Source organism: Thalassophryne amazonica, chromosome 18, assembly GCF_902500255.1.
Source record: "Thalassophryne amazonica chromosome 18, fThaAma1.1, whole genome shotgun sequence".
Classification (NCBI taxonomy): domain Eukaryota; kingdom Metazoa; phylum Chordata; class Actinopteri; order Batrachoidiformes; family Batrachoididae; genus Thalassophryne; species Thalassophryne amazonica.
The window spans coordinates 46607160-46624408 of NC_047120.1; the positions used below are offsets into that span (position 1 = coordinate 46607160).

A 17249-nucleotide genomic window follows, 5' to 3' on the forward strand; every position below is an offset into this window, starting at 1 on the left:
CGGGGATTGTGTTTCAACATCCAGGGGAACCCCAGAATCACACGGGAGGTAGAAGGAGTCACAAAAAACTCAATCTCCTCCCTATGATTCCCTGACACTACCAGAGTTACTGGTGGTGTCTTGTGTGTGAGTAAAGGGAGTAGGGTGCCATCTAGTGCTCGCACCTGCAATGGTGTAGGTAGCGCCACCAGAGGGAGCCCTACCTCCCTGGCCCATCTGCTGTCTAACAGATTCCCTTCTGACCCTGTGTCTACCAGTGCTGGGGCCTGAAGGGTTAAATCCCCACTAAGGATTGTAACTGGGAGTCGTGCGGCAATATGTGTGTGTCCCACGTGAATTTTTTGGCCCACCCTAAGCCCAGTCTCTAGGGGCGGGCGTTGGTGTTTAACCGTTCGGGGCAATCGCTCAATTGATGCTCCATTGAGCCACAAACAAAACACGCCCCGCGTGGAAACCTCCTCTGTCTATTAGGTGGTCTAAATGTGGCCCTGCTCGTGTCCATAGCTTCGTCAGCAGGGGGAGCTGTCGCCCCACGGGACGTAGAGGCCAGGGAGCGTGGGAAGGGCGGACCTTTCTCGGACCCGGAAGGAAGAGGGACGGCGCGCGCCCGGCCACGTCCTTCGTCTCGTTCCCGACGGCGTTCCTCCAACCGATTGTCTAACCGTATAACGAGATCAATAAGCCCATCTAATTCCCGCGGTTCATCCTTGGCCACTAGGTACTCCTTTAGGACTGACGACAGTCCGTTTACAAAGGCGGCGCGGAGCGCAGGGTTATTCCAGCCGGACCTCGCAGCCGCGATGCGGAAGTCGACTGCATAAGCGGCTGAGCTCCGGCGTCCCTGTCTCATCGACAGCAGCACGGTTGAAGCGGTCTCTCCCCTGTTAGGGTGATCAAACACAGTTCTGAACTCCCTCACAAACCCAGTGTATGTGTGAAGCAGCCGTGAATTTTGCTCCCAAAGCGCCGTAGCCCAAGCGCGTGCCTCTCCCCGAAGCAGAGTGATCACATAAGCTATTTTGCTTGCGTCTGACGCATACATGACGGGACGTTGTGCGAAGACGAGCGAACACTGCATAAGAAAGTCCGCGCACGTCTCCACACAACCTCCGTACGGCTCAGGAGGGCTTATGTATGCTTCAGGGGATGGTGGGAGGGGTTGTTGAACCACCACTGGAACATTAATATCTAGCACAGGATCGACAGGAGGAGGAGCTGCAGCAGCGCCCTGAGCGCTCGCCGCCACTTGCGCGGAGAGAGCCTCCACCCTGCGGTTCAGGAGGATGTTTTGCTCGGCTATTTGATCCATTCGAGCCGTAAAGGCGGTGAGAATATGCTGTAGCTCACCAATCACACCTCCTGCAGATGCTTGCGCTCCCTGCTCTCCCATTGGTTGTTCAACAGCCTGGTGACGCCCCTCGGAGTCCATGACGCTGGCCGAGATATCCTGTTGGGAAAGTGTAGTGACACGGACCCACAACAGTGGGAGTAAATGAACGGACAATGGAAGGAGTCAAATTATAACACTTTACTGTTGTGAATGTCACAACCAAACACAGCAGATTCAGAATGTGCAACAGTCAATTAATAAAGGTGTCGTGTGGGCAGGCTCGACGATAGGAGACGCCCGTCTGGAAACGAACCGGAACCACACGATTTCCACCGCCACCTGAACCCGAGGAATACTGGAGCCGCCAAGTCCCGGAGTCCCCAGGTGGCCACCTTCCCGGCGTGTCGGATCTGGTACTGCTGGCAGAAAGCAAAAGACAGTCAAAGGGTGGGTGTGTGAACACCCAGTAACAATGGTGGGAATGCCACCTCCACCTCTCACTCAACACGTTGCAGCGGTCTCAGATGAAAAGGAGCGCCGTCTTGCACAGCCTCTGCAAAAACGACCGGTTCTCCTGCAAACACTCACAATAACAGATTTATAAATCTCACAAAAAGGGCTGAGAGTATTACCTCCAGATGAAGATGATATCTCGGCAGTTTGGTGGAGGTGTCTTCCTGCTTTTATACCAGATGTGTTGATTTGTGACAGCTGTCACGGATGATGGGTGACAGCTGTCACCACGGCTTGTTCCTGAGGCAGCAGCGCCCTCTCGTGCCTGAAGCCCGCACTTCAGGCAGGGCGCCTTCTGGTAGTGGGCCAGCAGTACCTCCTCTTCAGCGGCCCACACAACAAGCTCTGGTTCATTCTTTGTCCTTCCATACAGCTCGCCACAATATATTCCTCAGCTGGTTACCCACTCAGCTCATTCTCTACCACATCCCTCCAAAAACTTGTGTTTGGGTTCACTTTTAGTTCACACACTGATACTTCTTGGAAATGGAAGTGATCATTCATGCATTCATTCCATCACAAATAGATTATTGCAATTTGTGGTTTTTGGGGAGGTTTTGCCTGTTTGCTAGCAGGTTATTTCTGGATTGCTTACAAATGGTCCAAAATACTGCAACATACTAGCTTACTATCTCAGTGACCTGCAAGAGCTTGTGAACGGCATTTGTGAGGGATTTCACAAGATTTCAAGTGACATTCGCTGGGTGGCTTCATCCCCTCACGAGTGGCAGGTTGCTGCTCACGTCACCTGAATTTTGAACAGTTTGAAATTAATGAGGTGGCAAAGGTCCTTGCCCAGTACTGACAGAGCTATCACAAGTGTCGCAAAGCCCTGTGATTGTAGTCTCAGCAACACAGAATGTGCGCGAATTGTGAGAGAACTTTGTGAGGGGTTGAGGACAGATGAAACTACAATGTGAGTAACTGGAGACAAAACTGAAGATCTGACAATTGGGAGTCTTTCACAAGCTGCCCTGGGAGCACTCCAAAATAGTGGAGATCGTCGGACTGTGACTGTGCTTCTGGAAGCGGCCGAGGGAACCAGCAGCCATGGATCAACTAACTGCTGAACCACGTGCACGCATGGTCAGCAGGCTGGACACACCTGTCCAAGGTAGCTGGTATTATCCTTTTTCCTTCTAAATCAAGACCACAATGGGAAAAAGTCTCATGCTGGCAGTCTTGAGCCGCATGCACACATGGTTAGCCTTGTGCACAGATGTTGGCTTCAGCACAACAATGGATGAATACTGGTCTTTCCTGAGAACCAAAGAGGACATCTGTCCACAGGAGAACATCGTGCACCATCCAGTGCCAACCAAGAGTTCTTCTATGGCATGGACTGCTGGACATTACATATTTCATCCTCCTGGCTGGCAATCGTGCACCATCCATGTGTGACAGCGCCAGCCAGGACCTGTTTGATGTGTGGACTGCCGGACATTACATACTTCATTCTGCAGAAAATCATTCTACAAGTGGGTGAGTGCCCTGTTCACAGTTTTCTTCCTGTTGTATTTTTTCCCCTTCAGTAGAGCCACGCTACACTTTGTTATTATTTTAGTATTAATTTTATTTTAATATTTACAGGGCTGTTCCTTACTGGATACAGTCAGGGGAATTTCCACAGTGTCTATTCACATGGATAATAGCGGGATAATAGCAGCTGAGCACTCTGTGCGCAACGTGTCATTTGTACCACTTCAGTGAGACAATTTGTCACTCATTTGCCTGTTTGGTCACTAATTCATGTCTCCAATTACTCTCCAACAGTCGAGGCCCAGTAAAATACTAGCCTTACAAAGTCCTTTAAGAGGTATCATGTGACATTAATGTTGTCATATTAACATGGGCTCTGCATGAAGTTCTGACTTCAAGATTTTGGTGATCACTTTCAGAACTCTACATGGTTAGATGCCTGGCCACCATCAGCAAATGTTTGCATCTGTATATTTAGTAGTTTTGCAGTCTATCCCAGCTGTCACTGGGCGAGAGCATACACCTTAGGGAGCACATATAAACAGACAAACACACTGACACGTTCAGATATATACATTCAATTTAGAGTTACCAATTCACCTTCTTTGGAAGTGGGAGGAAGCTGGAGCACCTGGAGGGAACGCACGTTTTCCCACAGGGAAAATAACCAAACTCACATAGAAAGGACCAGGTCGGAAGCAAACACAAAACCGTCTTACCGTAAGGCAGCAGTGTTAAATACTAAAGTCCTGTCCACCCAGCAGTCAGACGGAAAAAAAAAACTTGTCAACCTCACAGAAGAAGAAGTTTGCTTTTATCGCATCCGAATACAGTCAGTTGATTGTCAGAGAAGATAAATCACAGCAGAAACAAAAAAACCTATCTGAGACAGCGTACTGGACAGACACCATGTTCCTATTGATGGTGAGTGTTTTTTTATCACCATATACATGCATTATGAGACAGTCCTTAGCTGTTTGTTGTCATGGAAATAAATCCCCCAAAGAGCACCTTTTCTTTTTAAGAAAGCATGGGGATGATGTGCTGGGATGAAGAGTTTCCCAGCACCCTCCTGCCAGGAAAAAAAAGCCATTTGGACCTAAGATCCGTTGAAACCGTTTAAAAGAAGCTTAAGACCCATGTGTGCAGGCTGGCCTTATAGTTTTATTTATTCCCATTACATTTTAAATGCTGTATCAGTGGCATTGTATGTTCTATTAACTCATGAAGCACTTTGTGACTTCTGTTCTTCAGCGGTGATATTTACTTACTTGTTAATTTAGAAAACTACTCTGGTGAAAACTGATCACATATTTGCTCTTTGATTGCAAAGAGATCTGACTGTAGTTTTCACCTGAGATGGCAAAATTTGGTCTTCTTGTCTTTTCCAAGTGAATGAACAGACGTGGGAAAGAAACCATTTATCCGCTGATTTGAAGAGAACTGTTCTGATTTTATAGCTCTTGTAAATACCACGATGAGGGAATCTCTACTTGTTACTATATGTAGCCATTTCAATTACTCCAACATGCTTTTATAAGCACTTATGATTCTTGTGGCTCTAATTTTCGCCTGGAACCTTTTTTGCACATCTTGGTCGTGTCATCCTTGATTAATGCTGTATTTACACATAACAACGACAAGTCAACCACAAAGTATACATTCTTGGCCGCTGATCACGAAAGTGATGATTCGGGGCAGAAGCGTCAGGCATCTTCAGGAACTGCTGCAACCTGTTACCACGCGTTACAATTAATGGCACGTATTGCTGGCGAATTATCAGGAACCATTACGCACGGTAAAGAATATTGTTCCGCACTGTTGTGCGCTGTTCCGCACTATTGCACGTAACAGTGCATCTGTCTGTCTGTCTGTCACACACTGTGAATGAGGCGAATTGTCTCCACACACACACCCATATTCATCCATCAGCTGCTGAACAGCTCCAGCTTGCTCCTCAAAATCCACAGCAGAAGAACTTTGTGATTGCATGCTTAGTTGGGCTCTGTGCCATGGAGTGGCCCAGAGAGCAGGAGGAGACGGAGAGAGCCAGATGTGTGGCTCCACGTGGCTCTCGTCTCGCACATTTTCCCAAACATCAGGCACAGCAGCAGCAGGCGGAACACCTGGAGGAGCGCACTGATGAGCATTGGAATGAAACTTTTAGCCGACTTGGCGTCACTGTCCTTCTTCAGCATACTGCAGCAATGAAGCTGAATGGGGTGCAGCAGGGTTTAATTGTGCACACGTCAAAGAAGAACGCTGTCACGCTCTATTAAGGATCACCACTAATCAAGACGGATGAACACGCTCAGCTGCGACCTCCACGACATGAGGCGAAATGAGGGTGCTGCGTGACATTCGACAGCCAAAAACATGCTCCACGAAAATCACGAATATCATGCACCAACACGCACTATTAAGAAACCTATCAGATGCATTAAGCCACATTAAGAATGTCGGGAATGTGCCAAGAATGATGCAATTATGACATTCGTAATGCGTCCTGCCTATGTGTAAACGCAGCATAACCGATCTTTGTTCTCACCATCTTTTACCTGTTTAAATATAGGTTCCAGCTCCTCTGAACAGTTTATTTGTTCATTGGGACTTTATGTGCTCAATTCTTTACATCTTTTTTCCTCCATAAAGAGCTGCCACAACTTTACACTGAATAAACATGGAGGCAAAATGCTTCATTTGACCAAACACCATGCGAATTACCTGGAAGCTAGATGACCAAATCTTTCAGGGGAGGGTCAACGCTTGGAGATTATTCTTGGAGAATTGTGGTCTGGCAAATAATACATCACTACTACATGTATTCTTTCTATTAAAAACAACAAAATAATAAAACTATGAATCTACACCTAAAGTGAAAGATATAAATGAATATTAAGCGACTAAAAATGCACCCTTCGGGGAAAAATTCCAACATGCATAAGTATTAAAGACTCCATCTCTTGCACAGAAATCAATTCATATCTTGACTGAAATAGAAATTTAATCATTGCATGAATTACAACAAAAATGTGAAAACTGCAGTTTGTCAGAAGTTTTTCAGGATAGTCCTACCATGTTCTGAGATATCTGTCCATCCTCAAAGTGACGCTCCACGTAGTCTGTAGACAGTAGGTTGCTGCACAAAAGAGGAAGAAACCATATCGATTTTAAGATTCTGCTTTACCTCATCTTATACACACTTTTGTAATCATTTTCCAAAGCTACACTGCAGCAGGTTATGACTTTTAGGCATCTTTATGGGTCATTATTTCTGAAGTGCTATTCAACCTAACTGCAGTAATCGGCAACAAACATTAGCATTTACCATTTCTAGGGCAGCAAATGGTACAACCAGGATGTGTGAAGGTCCATTTCTTATGCATCATTTAAGTGCTTAGAAAGCCAGTGAAATTGCATAATTGGGGTCCATTAGAGCAAAAAATATGTTCCACAAGGGGAATGGAGAAAAGACATTTAGAGCCATTTGTCCTCAGCCAGTAAATACTCTGGTAGCACAGTGGGCACAGATAAGCAGGAGAGAGAATGCAAGTATACAGTAATCATTTCAACTGCTGCAGAGCATTTTTTGTTTTCTGCATATGTGCATGAGTGCCTTTACTTACTGGTTAAGCTCAAGGTCAAGAATAAATGATGTGCCGAAGGCTTTAACCAGGAAGCTGCTTAGGGCAAGATGAACAGGCTAAAAGGGGAAAGATCGGACAAAAACATGCAAAAGACGACAGGAGACAAACATGTCAACAAAAACAACAACTTTGTTTACTGAAATCAATCCTGTTCATTATTGACAGATGAGAAATAATAATATTTTTGCACATCAGATGAGATTCAGAGCTCGGAAAACATATTTCATCAGGAACTCAATGTAATCTTTCAAATTACAGTCATTATTTCACAGCAGCAATCTTTTGTTGGTGTCGTATTTGAATGAATTCCTCCAATAAATGCTCCAGAGCAAACTGCCCATAAATCTGACACCACACTGTATTTGCATTGAAACTATGTGTCTTGATGATTACTTTTGAAAGGTAGAGACCACAGGACGGCTAGGGTGCTTCTGTGTCAGGACTGTTTGATCTGTGAGGTGTATGATGCAGGTATGCACAGCACCAGTGTAACCCGACCTGAAACTTTTAGCACTTTCACTTTTAAACCATGCATAGGATTGTTGTTTTTCAGACTTTATCATAGCAATGTTGATTCTACTCTCTAAAACTGTAATTTAACTTTCTATTCATTTGATTCATATTTTGAGTGGTGCTATGACATCACTGTCACTTCATAAGCAGAAGGTTGTAGGTTTAAACTAGAGCCCAGTTGATATATGAGTTGCCCAGTAATATCAGCAGATATGAATGAGCCTTTCATGAACATCTTAGTTCATGAACCAGCAGCCAATTTTGACCTAATTAGTAGCACATGAGATGAATAAATGACACTTGCAATCCGTCCTTAGTATACTGTGGCCTACAGAAGAATGTATGATTGCCAACCTGGGGTGGTAGCTACACTGGTAATGCTAACTATGATAAGTTAACCAAAGTCAGTTTTCATCAACCTGTTATGAACACTCATTTGAAATAAGTAAGTAGTACTTTGAGAATGGAAGACATAATTTAATTGATGTATCCCATTTAAGCCAAATTAGAAAAATAAATTTTTCATACCCCGTGTCCTTTGGGGAGTTCATTCAGACATGCGCAGATCTGCTTCATTTACTTTGCACATTCCCGCCCACACACGTCCATGGTGAGCCCATGTTTGGACTACCAGTGCTCTCTCCAACCTGTTTTCCACTCATTGTTGATAAACTGGCCGGAATTAGTTTGGTTTATAAATCAAAACCATAAGTCAAAACTGCTTTGCTTTTAATGTCTTCTGCGACACCTCAGTACTGTTCCGTGTTGAAAGTAAATGATTCTTCCTTACAGCAGTGGGCAGGGCGCTCAAAGACAGAAGCTCTGACTCATTGTTTGTGTTGGATTTGTGATCGCATTTGTTTTTACTCGGAAGCGTTGACGGTGCTTAAACGCAAAACTGGTTGTCAGTAGCTGACAGTGTACCGGAGTCAATACTAAAAGTTAGCGGTTAGCGGTTAGCTGTAGCTTCCGCTGTAGCTTCAGGAAAATTAAGTTGACCTGAATATGATGAATGAGAAAAGTAAAGACAATTAAGCTGTCACTTGTGTACTGGATGTTCACAGTTAATATGTTACTGTAATCTAATTTATTTCAGTACTGCAAACTCAAAATAAACAAGTTACTATAATCTAGGTTTTTAAGTTTATAAGTTTAAGTTTACAGCTAAATCAAAATGAACAAGTTACTATTATCCAGTTATTTAAATTAATTTGAGAACTGCACACTCACAATAATTAAGTTAACCAAATCTGATTAATTTAAGCCAACATAAATTACTTTTTTAAGGCAGCAAGTTTGCATATGTTTTTTAGTAAAGTCAACTTATTATATTTTACAGTGTATAGCCAGGTAGGAGTCAATGAATGATTACACAGGAGTTAACATTTACAACCCCTGGCATAATTATGGAATCACCGGCCTCGGAGGATGTTCATTCAGTTAATTTTGTAGAAAAAAAGCAGATCACAGACATGACACAAAACTAAAGTCATTTCAAATGGCAACTTTCTGGCTTTAAGAAACACTATAAGAAATCAGGAAAAATAATTGTGGCAGTCAGTAACGGTTACTTTTTTTTAGAACAAGCAGAGGGAAAAAAATATGGACTCAATTCTGAGGAAAAAATTATGGAATCACCCTGTAAATTTTCATCCTCAAAACTAACACCTGCATCAAATCAGATCTGCTCGTTAGTCTGCATCTAAAAAGGAGTGATCACACCTTGGAGAGCTGTTGCACCAAGTGGACTGACATGAATCATGGCTCTAACACGAGAGATGTCAATTGAAACAAAGGAGAGGATTATCAAACTCTTAAAAGAGGGTAAATCATCATGCAATGTTGCAAAAGATGTTGGTTGTTCACAGTCAGCTGTGTCTAAACTCTGGACAAAATACAAACAACATGGGAAGGTTGTTAAAGGCAAACATACTGGTAGACCAAGGAAGACATCAAAGCGTCAAGACAGAAAACTTAAAGCAATATGTCTCAAAAATCGAAAATGCACAACAAAACAAATGAGGAAGGAATGGGAGGAAACTGGAGTCAAAGTCTGTGACCGAACTGTAAGAAACCGCCTAAAGGAAATGGGATTTACATACAGAAAAGTTAAAGGAAAGCCATCATTAACACCTAAACAGAAACAAACAAGGTTACAATGGGCTAAGGAAAAGCAATCTTGGACTGTGGATGACTGGATGAAAGTCATATTCAGTGATGAATCTCGAATCTGCACTGGGCAAGGTGATGATGCTGGAACTTTCGTTTGGTGCCGTTCCAATGAGATTTATAAAGATGACTGCCTGAAGAGAACATGTAAATTTCCACAGTCATTGATGATATGGGGCTGCATGTCAGGTAAAGGCACTGGAGAGATGGCTGTCATTACATCATCAATAAATGCACAAGTTTACGTTGATATTTTGGACACTTTTCTTATCCCATCAATTGAAAGGATGTTTGGGGATGATGAAATCATTTTTCAAGATGATAATGCATCTTGCCATAGAGCAAAAACTGTGAAAACATTCCTTGCAAAAAGACACATAGGGTCAATGTCATGGCCTGCAAATAGTCCGGATCTTAATCCAATTGAAAATCTTTGGTGGAAGTTGAAGAAAATGGTCCATGACAACGCTCCAACCTGCAAAGCTGATCTGGCAACAGCAATCAGAGAAAGTTGGAGCCAGATTGATGAAGAGTACTGTTTGTCACTCATTAAGTCCATGCCTCAGAGACTGCAAGCTGTTATAAAAGCCAGAGGTGGTTCAACAAAATACTAGTGATGTGTTGGAGCGTTCTTTTGTTTTTCATGATTCCATCATTTTTTCCTCAGAATTGAGTGATTCCATATTTTTTTCCCTCTGCTTGGTCTAAAAAAGTAACCGTTACTGACTGCCACAATTTTTTTTTTCCTGATTTCTTATAGTGTTTCTTAAGGCCAGAAAGTTTCCATTTGAAATTACTTTAGTTTTGTGTCATGTCTGTGATCTGCTTTTTTTTCTACAAAATTAAACAACTGAATGAACATCCTCCGAGGCCGGTGATTCCAGAATTTTTGCCAGGGGTTGTATAAACGCTCCAGTCATACCGAAACGTATGCCACATTATTTGTCAACCATAAAGATTCAAAAAAGGTATAGCTTGGTCTATATATGACTAAACAATAGGGAATTATGATGTAAAATCAGCAAAAAATGGTGACAAAGGTTTGTAAAGGGGTCAGAAGTTAACGTTGCTCCAATTTAGGTAAGAAAAAAAAATTAAAATGAAAATTACAAGTTCAGCTAATAGGATTAGTAAATGGAATAGTTTGGACTGTGATGAATGCTGATGTTTAGGAACGTCAAAATCTTAGAAGGATCTTGCTTTTTCCAGTCATACTGTGTGGTGGTGAGTCTTGGACTACAAACCAATAAACTCAGGTGACTGTTGGATCTTTCTGGTACATGTACCACTTGCACCATGAGAAAACATCAGCTACAACATTGTGTCCGCGTGGCAGCACACAGGTGCCTCAGAGTCAGAGGGGAAGACCCAACCAGAAAAAAGTCAAGGGGACACCCATGTGTCACCTGGATGTAGCAGATAAATGGCTACATTTAAGATTGTGGGGATGTCCTCATGGGTGGCTCTCAATCAGGATGGTTTCAGTGGTGGAAGCGCTGCACCACCACATCGTCCCAGACCCGACTTGATACATCTAAGCCTGGACCTCCAATATTTATCATGTGTCTGTGAGGCACTTTGGACAACAAACTTTGGTGACTTGTATTGTACTGCGGGTTAAAAAGGTGAATGACATGACCTCTATAAAGCGGCAGGAAAACAAAACCCCACCTGCACTCCTGTATAGTTTCTGACTCTAGTGTCCAGGCGGCTGTGGAGCAGCTCCTCCTCGGAGTGGATCTGCTGTAGGAGCCTTTTGGGCTGAACGACCTCTTCCACAGGCAGCAGCTTTGCCTTAGAAGAACTCAGCCTTTCTATCAGAGGACACAAGAAAAGACTAAAACGCTTGTTGGCATCCTGTGAAGCATTTACTTATTTACTTAGGTCACTTGTTACACGTGACAAAGTAAACAGTGAGGTAAAAAGCAAAGCCTCTTACCTGTCAAAAAGCCCCGCGCGCACACTGCAGCTAACAGCAGGCACCTCACCGCGAACATGGTGCTCACATAGTCCCGGTCATTTTAATTATGTTGCTTTATTTAATTTTTTTCCCCAAGGTTACATCCACTCAGACGAGCCGGGTAAGCGGCAGGACTGCGCGCAGCGGACACACGCGGAGCCCACATTACCTTCAAGCAGCAGCAGCGGCAGATCAAAGCATCCCGAAAAGATTTGCTCCGCCGCGCGCGCCCTAAACACGCGCTGGGCATGCGCGAGGGAAAACGCGGCTCTTTGATGTATCCGCTCGAGCCGTAGTTTCAAAACGCTTGCCACGTAGTTCAGTCGTTTAAACACTTAAAATAGCAAAAGTAAGTAATTTAATCAGAAAGCAGTTCTGTTGCAAAACATTTGAAGCACTAATTGTAATTCTTGCTTTGGAAAATGAAACTTTTACGCGTTTGAAACCAAACACGGGAAACGTCTTCATTTTTTTTAAATATACAAAACAATGGCTTCATAAAACTTGAAGCACTGCAATGGCGACATCTAGTAGCCAATGATGTTGACCTGAAAGTTGGTCATTGGCAATGACCAACTTTCAGGTCAACAGCTTGCCCCCCTCCCCACCCCCAAATAAAACAAACACCAAACAAACCTAGAAATAAACATTTTTAAAAACCAAGCCAACCATATTTTTTCACGAACAGTTTGCTGTGTTGAAATGTGCTGTTCAATGATATATTTGCTTTAGAGTGATTTTAACTCCTGAAAATGTTTTTTGTTTTAAAATACTTGAAATTAAATTAAACAATTGCTTCCAAATTTCAGGTTAACCCCCCCCCACCCGAAAAAAAACCAAAATAAAATTGAATAAAAACAGTAATTTTAAAACCAAATAGACCAAAATACTTAATGTAGTTTTGCTGTTTTGAAAAGTCACATTTGCTTCAGAGAATAATTTGCTGCCGAAAAATTCTGATTTAGTTTTAAAATGCTTTCAATAAAAAGAAACAATTAGTTCACCCAATTCTACCCCCCCCACCAAAAAAAAAAAAAAATGAAAATGAATGAAAATTCAGCATTTTGAATTTTTAAACTAAACCAGTTATTTCTCCTTGTTTACCAGATATCCCCCCTCAACCTTCCAAGCTGTCTCCACGAGTCAACACCCCCGAGTCACACTAACTGCCAGAACTCTTGTAGCACGGCAGAGGCGGAGGATTAGCAGCAATCTTCCATTCCAGCTTATTAATTAATCAAAAACCCAGACAGAGCTTTAATTCATTTGAAAGCTTGACTCTTAGTCTTGTCCATCCAAATTGGAAGTCCCAAAAACTAGTTTTATTTGTTATTATCTATCGTCCTCCTGGTCATTACTGTGAGTTTCTCTGTGAATTTTCAGACCTTTTGTCTGACTTAGTGCTTAGCTCAGATAAGATAATTATAGTGGGCGATTTTAACATCCACACAGATGCTGAGAATGACAGCCTCAACACTGCATTTAATCTATTATTAGACTCAATTGGCTTTGCTCAAAATGTAAATGAGTCCACCCACCACTTTAATCATATCTTAGATCTTGTTCTGACTTATGGTATGGAAATTGAAGACTTAACAGTATTCCCTGAAAACTCCCTTCTGTCTGATCATTTCTTAATAACATTTACATTTACTCTGATGGACTACCCAGCAGTGGGGTAGCAGTTTCATTACAGTAGAAGTCTTTCAGAAAGCGCTGTAACTAGGTTTAAGGATATGATTCCTTCTTTATGTTCTCCAATGCCATATACCAACACAGGGCAGAGTAATTCAATTCAATTCAATTTTTTTTTTATATAGCGCCAAATCACAACAAACAGTTGCCCCAAGGCGCTTTATATTGTAAGGCAAGGCCATACAATAATTATGTAAAACCCCAACGGTCAAAACGACCCCCTGTGAGCAAGCACTTGGCTACAGTGGGAAGGAAAAACTCCCTTTTAACAGGACGAAACCTCCAGCAGAACCAGGCTCAGGGAGGGGCAGTCTTCTGCTGGGACTGGTTGGGGCTGAGGGAGAGAACCAGGAAAAAGACATGCTGTGGAGGGGAGCAGAGATCGATCACTAATGATTAAATGCAGAGTGGTGCATACAGAGCAAAAAGAGAAAGAAACAGTGCATCATGGGAACCCCCCAGCAGTCTAAGTCTATAGCAGCATAACTAAGGGATGGTTCAGGGTCACCTGATCCAGCCCTAACTATAAGCTTTAGCAAAAAGGAAAGTTTTAAGCCTAATCTTAAAAGTAGAGAGGGTGTCTGTCTCCCTGATCTGAATTGGGAGCTGGTTCCACAGGAGAGGAGCCTGAAAGCTGAAGGCTCTGCCTCCCATTCTACTCTTACAAACCCTAGGAACTACAAGTAAGCCTGCAGTCTGAGAGCGAAGCGCTCTATTGGGGTGATATGGTACTACGAGGTCCCTAAGATAAGATGGGACCTGATTATTCAAAACCTTATAAGTAAGAAGAAGAAATTTAAATTCTATTCTAGAATTAACAGGAAGCCAATGAAGAGAGGCCAATATGGGTGAGATATGCTCTCTCCTTCTAGTCCCCGTTAGTACTCTAGCTGCAGCATTTTGAATTAACTGAAGGCTTTTTAGGGAACTTTTAGGACAACCTGATAATAATGAATTACAATAGTCCAGCCTAGAGGAAATAAATGCATGAATTAGTTTTTCAGCATCACTCTGAGACAAGACCTTTCTAATTTTAGAGATATTGCGTAAATGCAAAAAAGCAGTCCTACATATTTGTTTAATATGCGCTTTGAATGACATATCCTGATCAAAAATGACTCCAAGATTTCTCACAGTATTACTAGAGGTCAGGGTAATGCCATCCAGAGTAAGGATCTGGTTAGACACCATGTTTCTAAGATTTGTGGGGCCAAGTACAATAACTTCAGTTTTATCTGAGTTTAAAAGCAGGAAATTAGAGGTCATCCATGTCTTTATGTCTGTAAGACAATCCTGCAGTTTAGCTAATTGGTGTGTGTCCTCTGGCTTCATGGATAGATAAAGCTGGGTATCATCTGCGTAACAATGAAAATTTAAGCAATACCGTCTAATAATACTGCCTAAGGGAAGCATGTATAAAGTGAATAAAATTGGTCCTAGCACAGAACCTTGTGGAACTCCATAATTAACTTTAGTCTGTGAAGAAGATTCCCCATTTACATGAACAAATTGTAATCTATTAGACAAATATGATTCAAACCACCGCATCGCAGTGCCTTTAATACCTATGGCATGCTCTAATCTCTGTAATAAAATTTTATGGTCAACAGTATCAAAAGCAGCACTGAGGTCTAACAGAACAAACACAGAGATGAGTCCACTGTCCGAGGCCATAAGAAGATCATTTGTAACCTTCACTAATGCTGTTTCTGTACTATGATGAATTCTAAAACCTGACTGAAACTCTTCAAATAGACCATTCCTCTGCAGATGATCAGTTAGCTGTTTTACAACTACCCTTTCAAGAATTTTTGAGAGAAAAGGAAGGTTGGAGATTGGCCTATAATTAGCTAAGATAGCTGGGTCAAGTGATGGCTTTTTAAGTAATGGTTTAACTACTGCCACCTTAAAAGCCTGTGGTACATAGCCAACTAACAAAGATAGATTGATCATATTTAAGATCGAAGCATTAAATAATGGTAGGGCTTCCTTGAGCAGCCTGGTAGGAATGGGGTCTAATAGACATGTTGATGGTTTGGATGAAGTAACTAATGAAAATAACTCAGACAGAACAATCGGAGAGAAAGAGTCTAACCAAATACCGGCATCACTGAAAGCAGCCAAAGATAACGATACGTCTTTGGGATGGTTATGAGTAATTTTTTCTCTAATAGTTAAAATTTTGTTAGCAAAGAAAGTCATGAAGTCATTACTAGTTAAAGTTAATGGAATACTCAGCTCAATAGAGCTCTGACTCTTTGTCAGCCTGGCTACAGTGCTGAAAAGAAACCTGGGGTTGTTCTTATTTTCTTCAATTAGTGATGAGTAGAAAGATGTCCTAGGGCTTTTTTTATAGAGCAACAGACTCTTTTTCCAGGCCAAGTGAAGATCTTCTAAATTAGTGAGACGCCATTTCCTCTCCAACTTACGGGTTATCTGCTTTAAGCTACGAGTTTGTGAGTTATACCACAGAGTCAGGCACTTCTGATTTAAAGCTCTCTTTTTCAGAGGAGCTACAGCATCCAAAAGTTGTCTTCAATGAGGATGCAAAACTATTGACGAGATACTCTAGCTACCTAAACTCTGAGTTTAACTATTAGAGAAAAAATTACTCATAACTATCCCAAAGACATATCGTTATCTTTGGCTGCTTTCAGTGATGCCGGTATTTGGTTAGACTCTTTCTCTCCGATTGTTCTGTCTGAGTTATTTTCATTAGTTACTTCCTCCAAACCATCAACATGTCTATTAGACCCCATTCCTACCAGGCTGCTCAAGGAAGCCCTACCATTAATTAATGCTTCGATCTTAAATATGACCAATCTATCTTTATTAGTTGGCTATGTACCACAGGCTTTTAAGGTGGCAGTAATTAAACCATTACTTAAAAAGCCATCACTTGACCCAGCTATCTTTGCTAATTATAGACCAATCTCCAACCTTCCTTTTCTCTCAAAAATTCTTGAAAGGGTAGTTGTAAAACAGCTAACTGATCATCTGCAGAGGAATGGTCTATTTGAAGAGTTTCAGTCAGGTTTTAGAATTCATCATAGTACAGAAACAGCATTAGTGAAGGTTACAAATGATCTTCTTATGGCCTCAGACAGTGGACTCATCTCTGTGCGTGTTCTGTTAGACCTCAGTGCTGCCTTTGATACTGTTGACCATAAAATTTTATTACAGAGATTAGAGCATGCCATAGGTATTAAAGGCACTGCGCTGCGGTGGTTTGAATCATATTTATCTAATAGATTACAATTTGTTCATGTAAATGGGGACTCTTCTTCACAGACTAAGGTTAATTATGGAGTTCCACAAGGTTCTGTGCTAGGACCAATTTTATTCACTTTATACATGTTTCCCTTAGGCAGTATTATTAGACAGCATTGCTTAAATTTTCATTGTTACGCAGATGATACCCAGCTTTATCTATCCATGAAGCCAGAGGACACACACCAACTAGCTAAACTGCAGGATTGTCTTACAGACATAAAGACATGGATGACCTCTAATTTCCTGCTTTTAAACTCAGATAAAACTGAAGTTATTGTACTTGGCCCCACAAATCTTAGAAACGTGGTGTCTAACCAGATCCTTACTCTGGATGGCTGACCTCTAGTAATACTGTGAGAAATCTTGGAGTCATTTTTGATCAGGATATGTCATTCAATGCGCATATTAAACAAATATGTAGGACTGCTTTTTTGCATTTGCGCAATATCTCTAAAATTAGAAAGGTCTTGTCTCAGAGTGATGCTGAAAAACTAATTCATGCATTTATTTCCTCTAGGCTGGACTATTGTAATTCACTATTATCAGGTTGTCCTAAAAGTTCCCTGAAAAGCCTTCAGTTAATTCAAAATGCTGCAGCTAGAGTACTGACAAGGACTAGAAGGAGAGAGCATATCTCACCCATATTGGCCTCTCTTCATTGGCTTCCTGT

General features: G+C 42.0%; 1 protein-coding gene across 4 annotated transcripts in view; it reads right to left on the reverse strand.

The window, feature by feature from the left end:
- LOC117531025 (disintegrin and metalloproteinase domain-containing protein 11-like) overlaps window positions 1-11750 on the reverse strand; it is a 62229-nt gene extending 50479 nt beyond the window's left edge. For 3 of the 4 annotated variants that reach the window (XM_034194024.1, XM_034194023.1, XM_034194025.1), the window contains exons 1-4: window positions 11591-11749; window positions 11323-11465; window positions 6949-7025; window positions 6398-6461 (exon numbers count right to left, since the gene is read on the reverse strand). In XM_034194024.1, the coding sequence (XP_034049915.1) occupies window positions 6398-6461; window positions 6949-7025; window positions 11323-11465; window positions 11591-11648 (342 nt within the window). In that variant the 5' untranslated portion in view covers window positions 11649-11749. Of the gene's footprint in view, window positions 1-6397; window positions 6462-6948; window positions 7026-11322; window positions 11466-11590 lie in introns of all 4 variants that reach the window. The other variant, XR_004566502.1, reaches the window with a different exon arrangement.
- Window positions 11751-17249: the final 5499 nt, after the last annotated feature.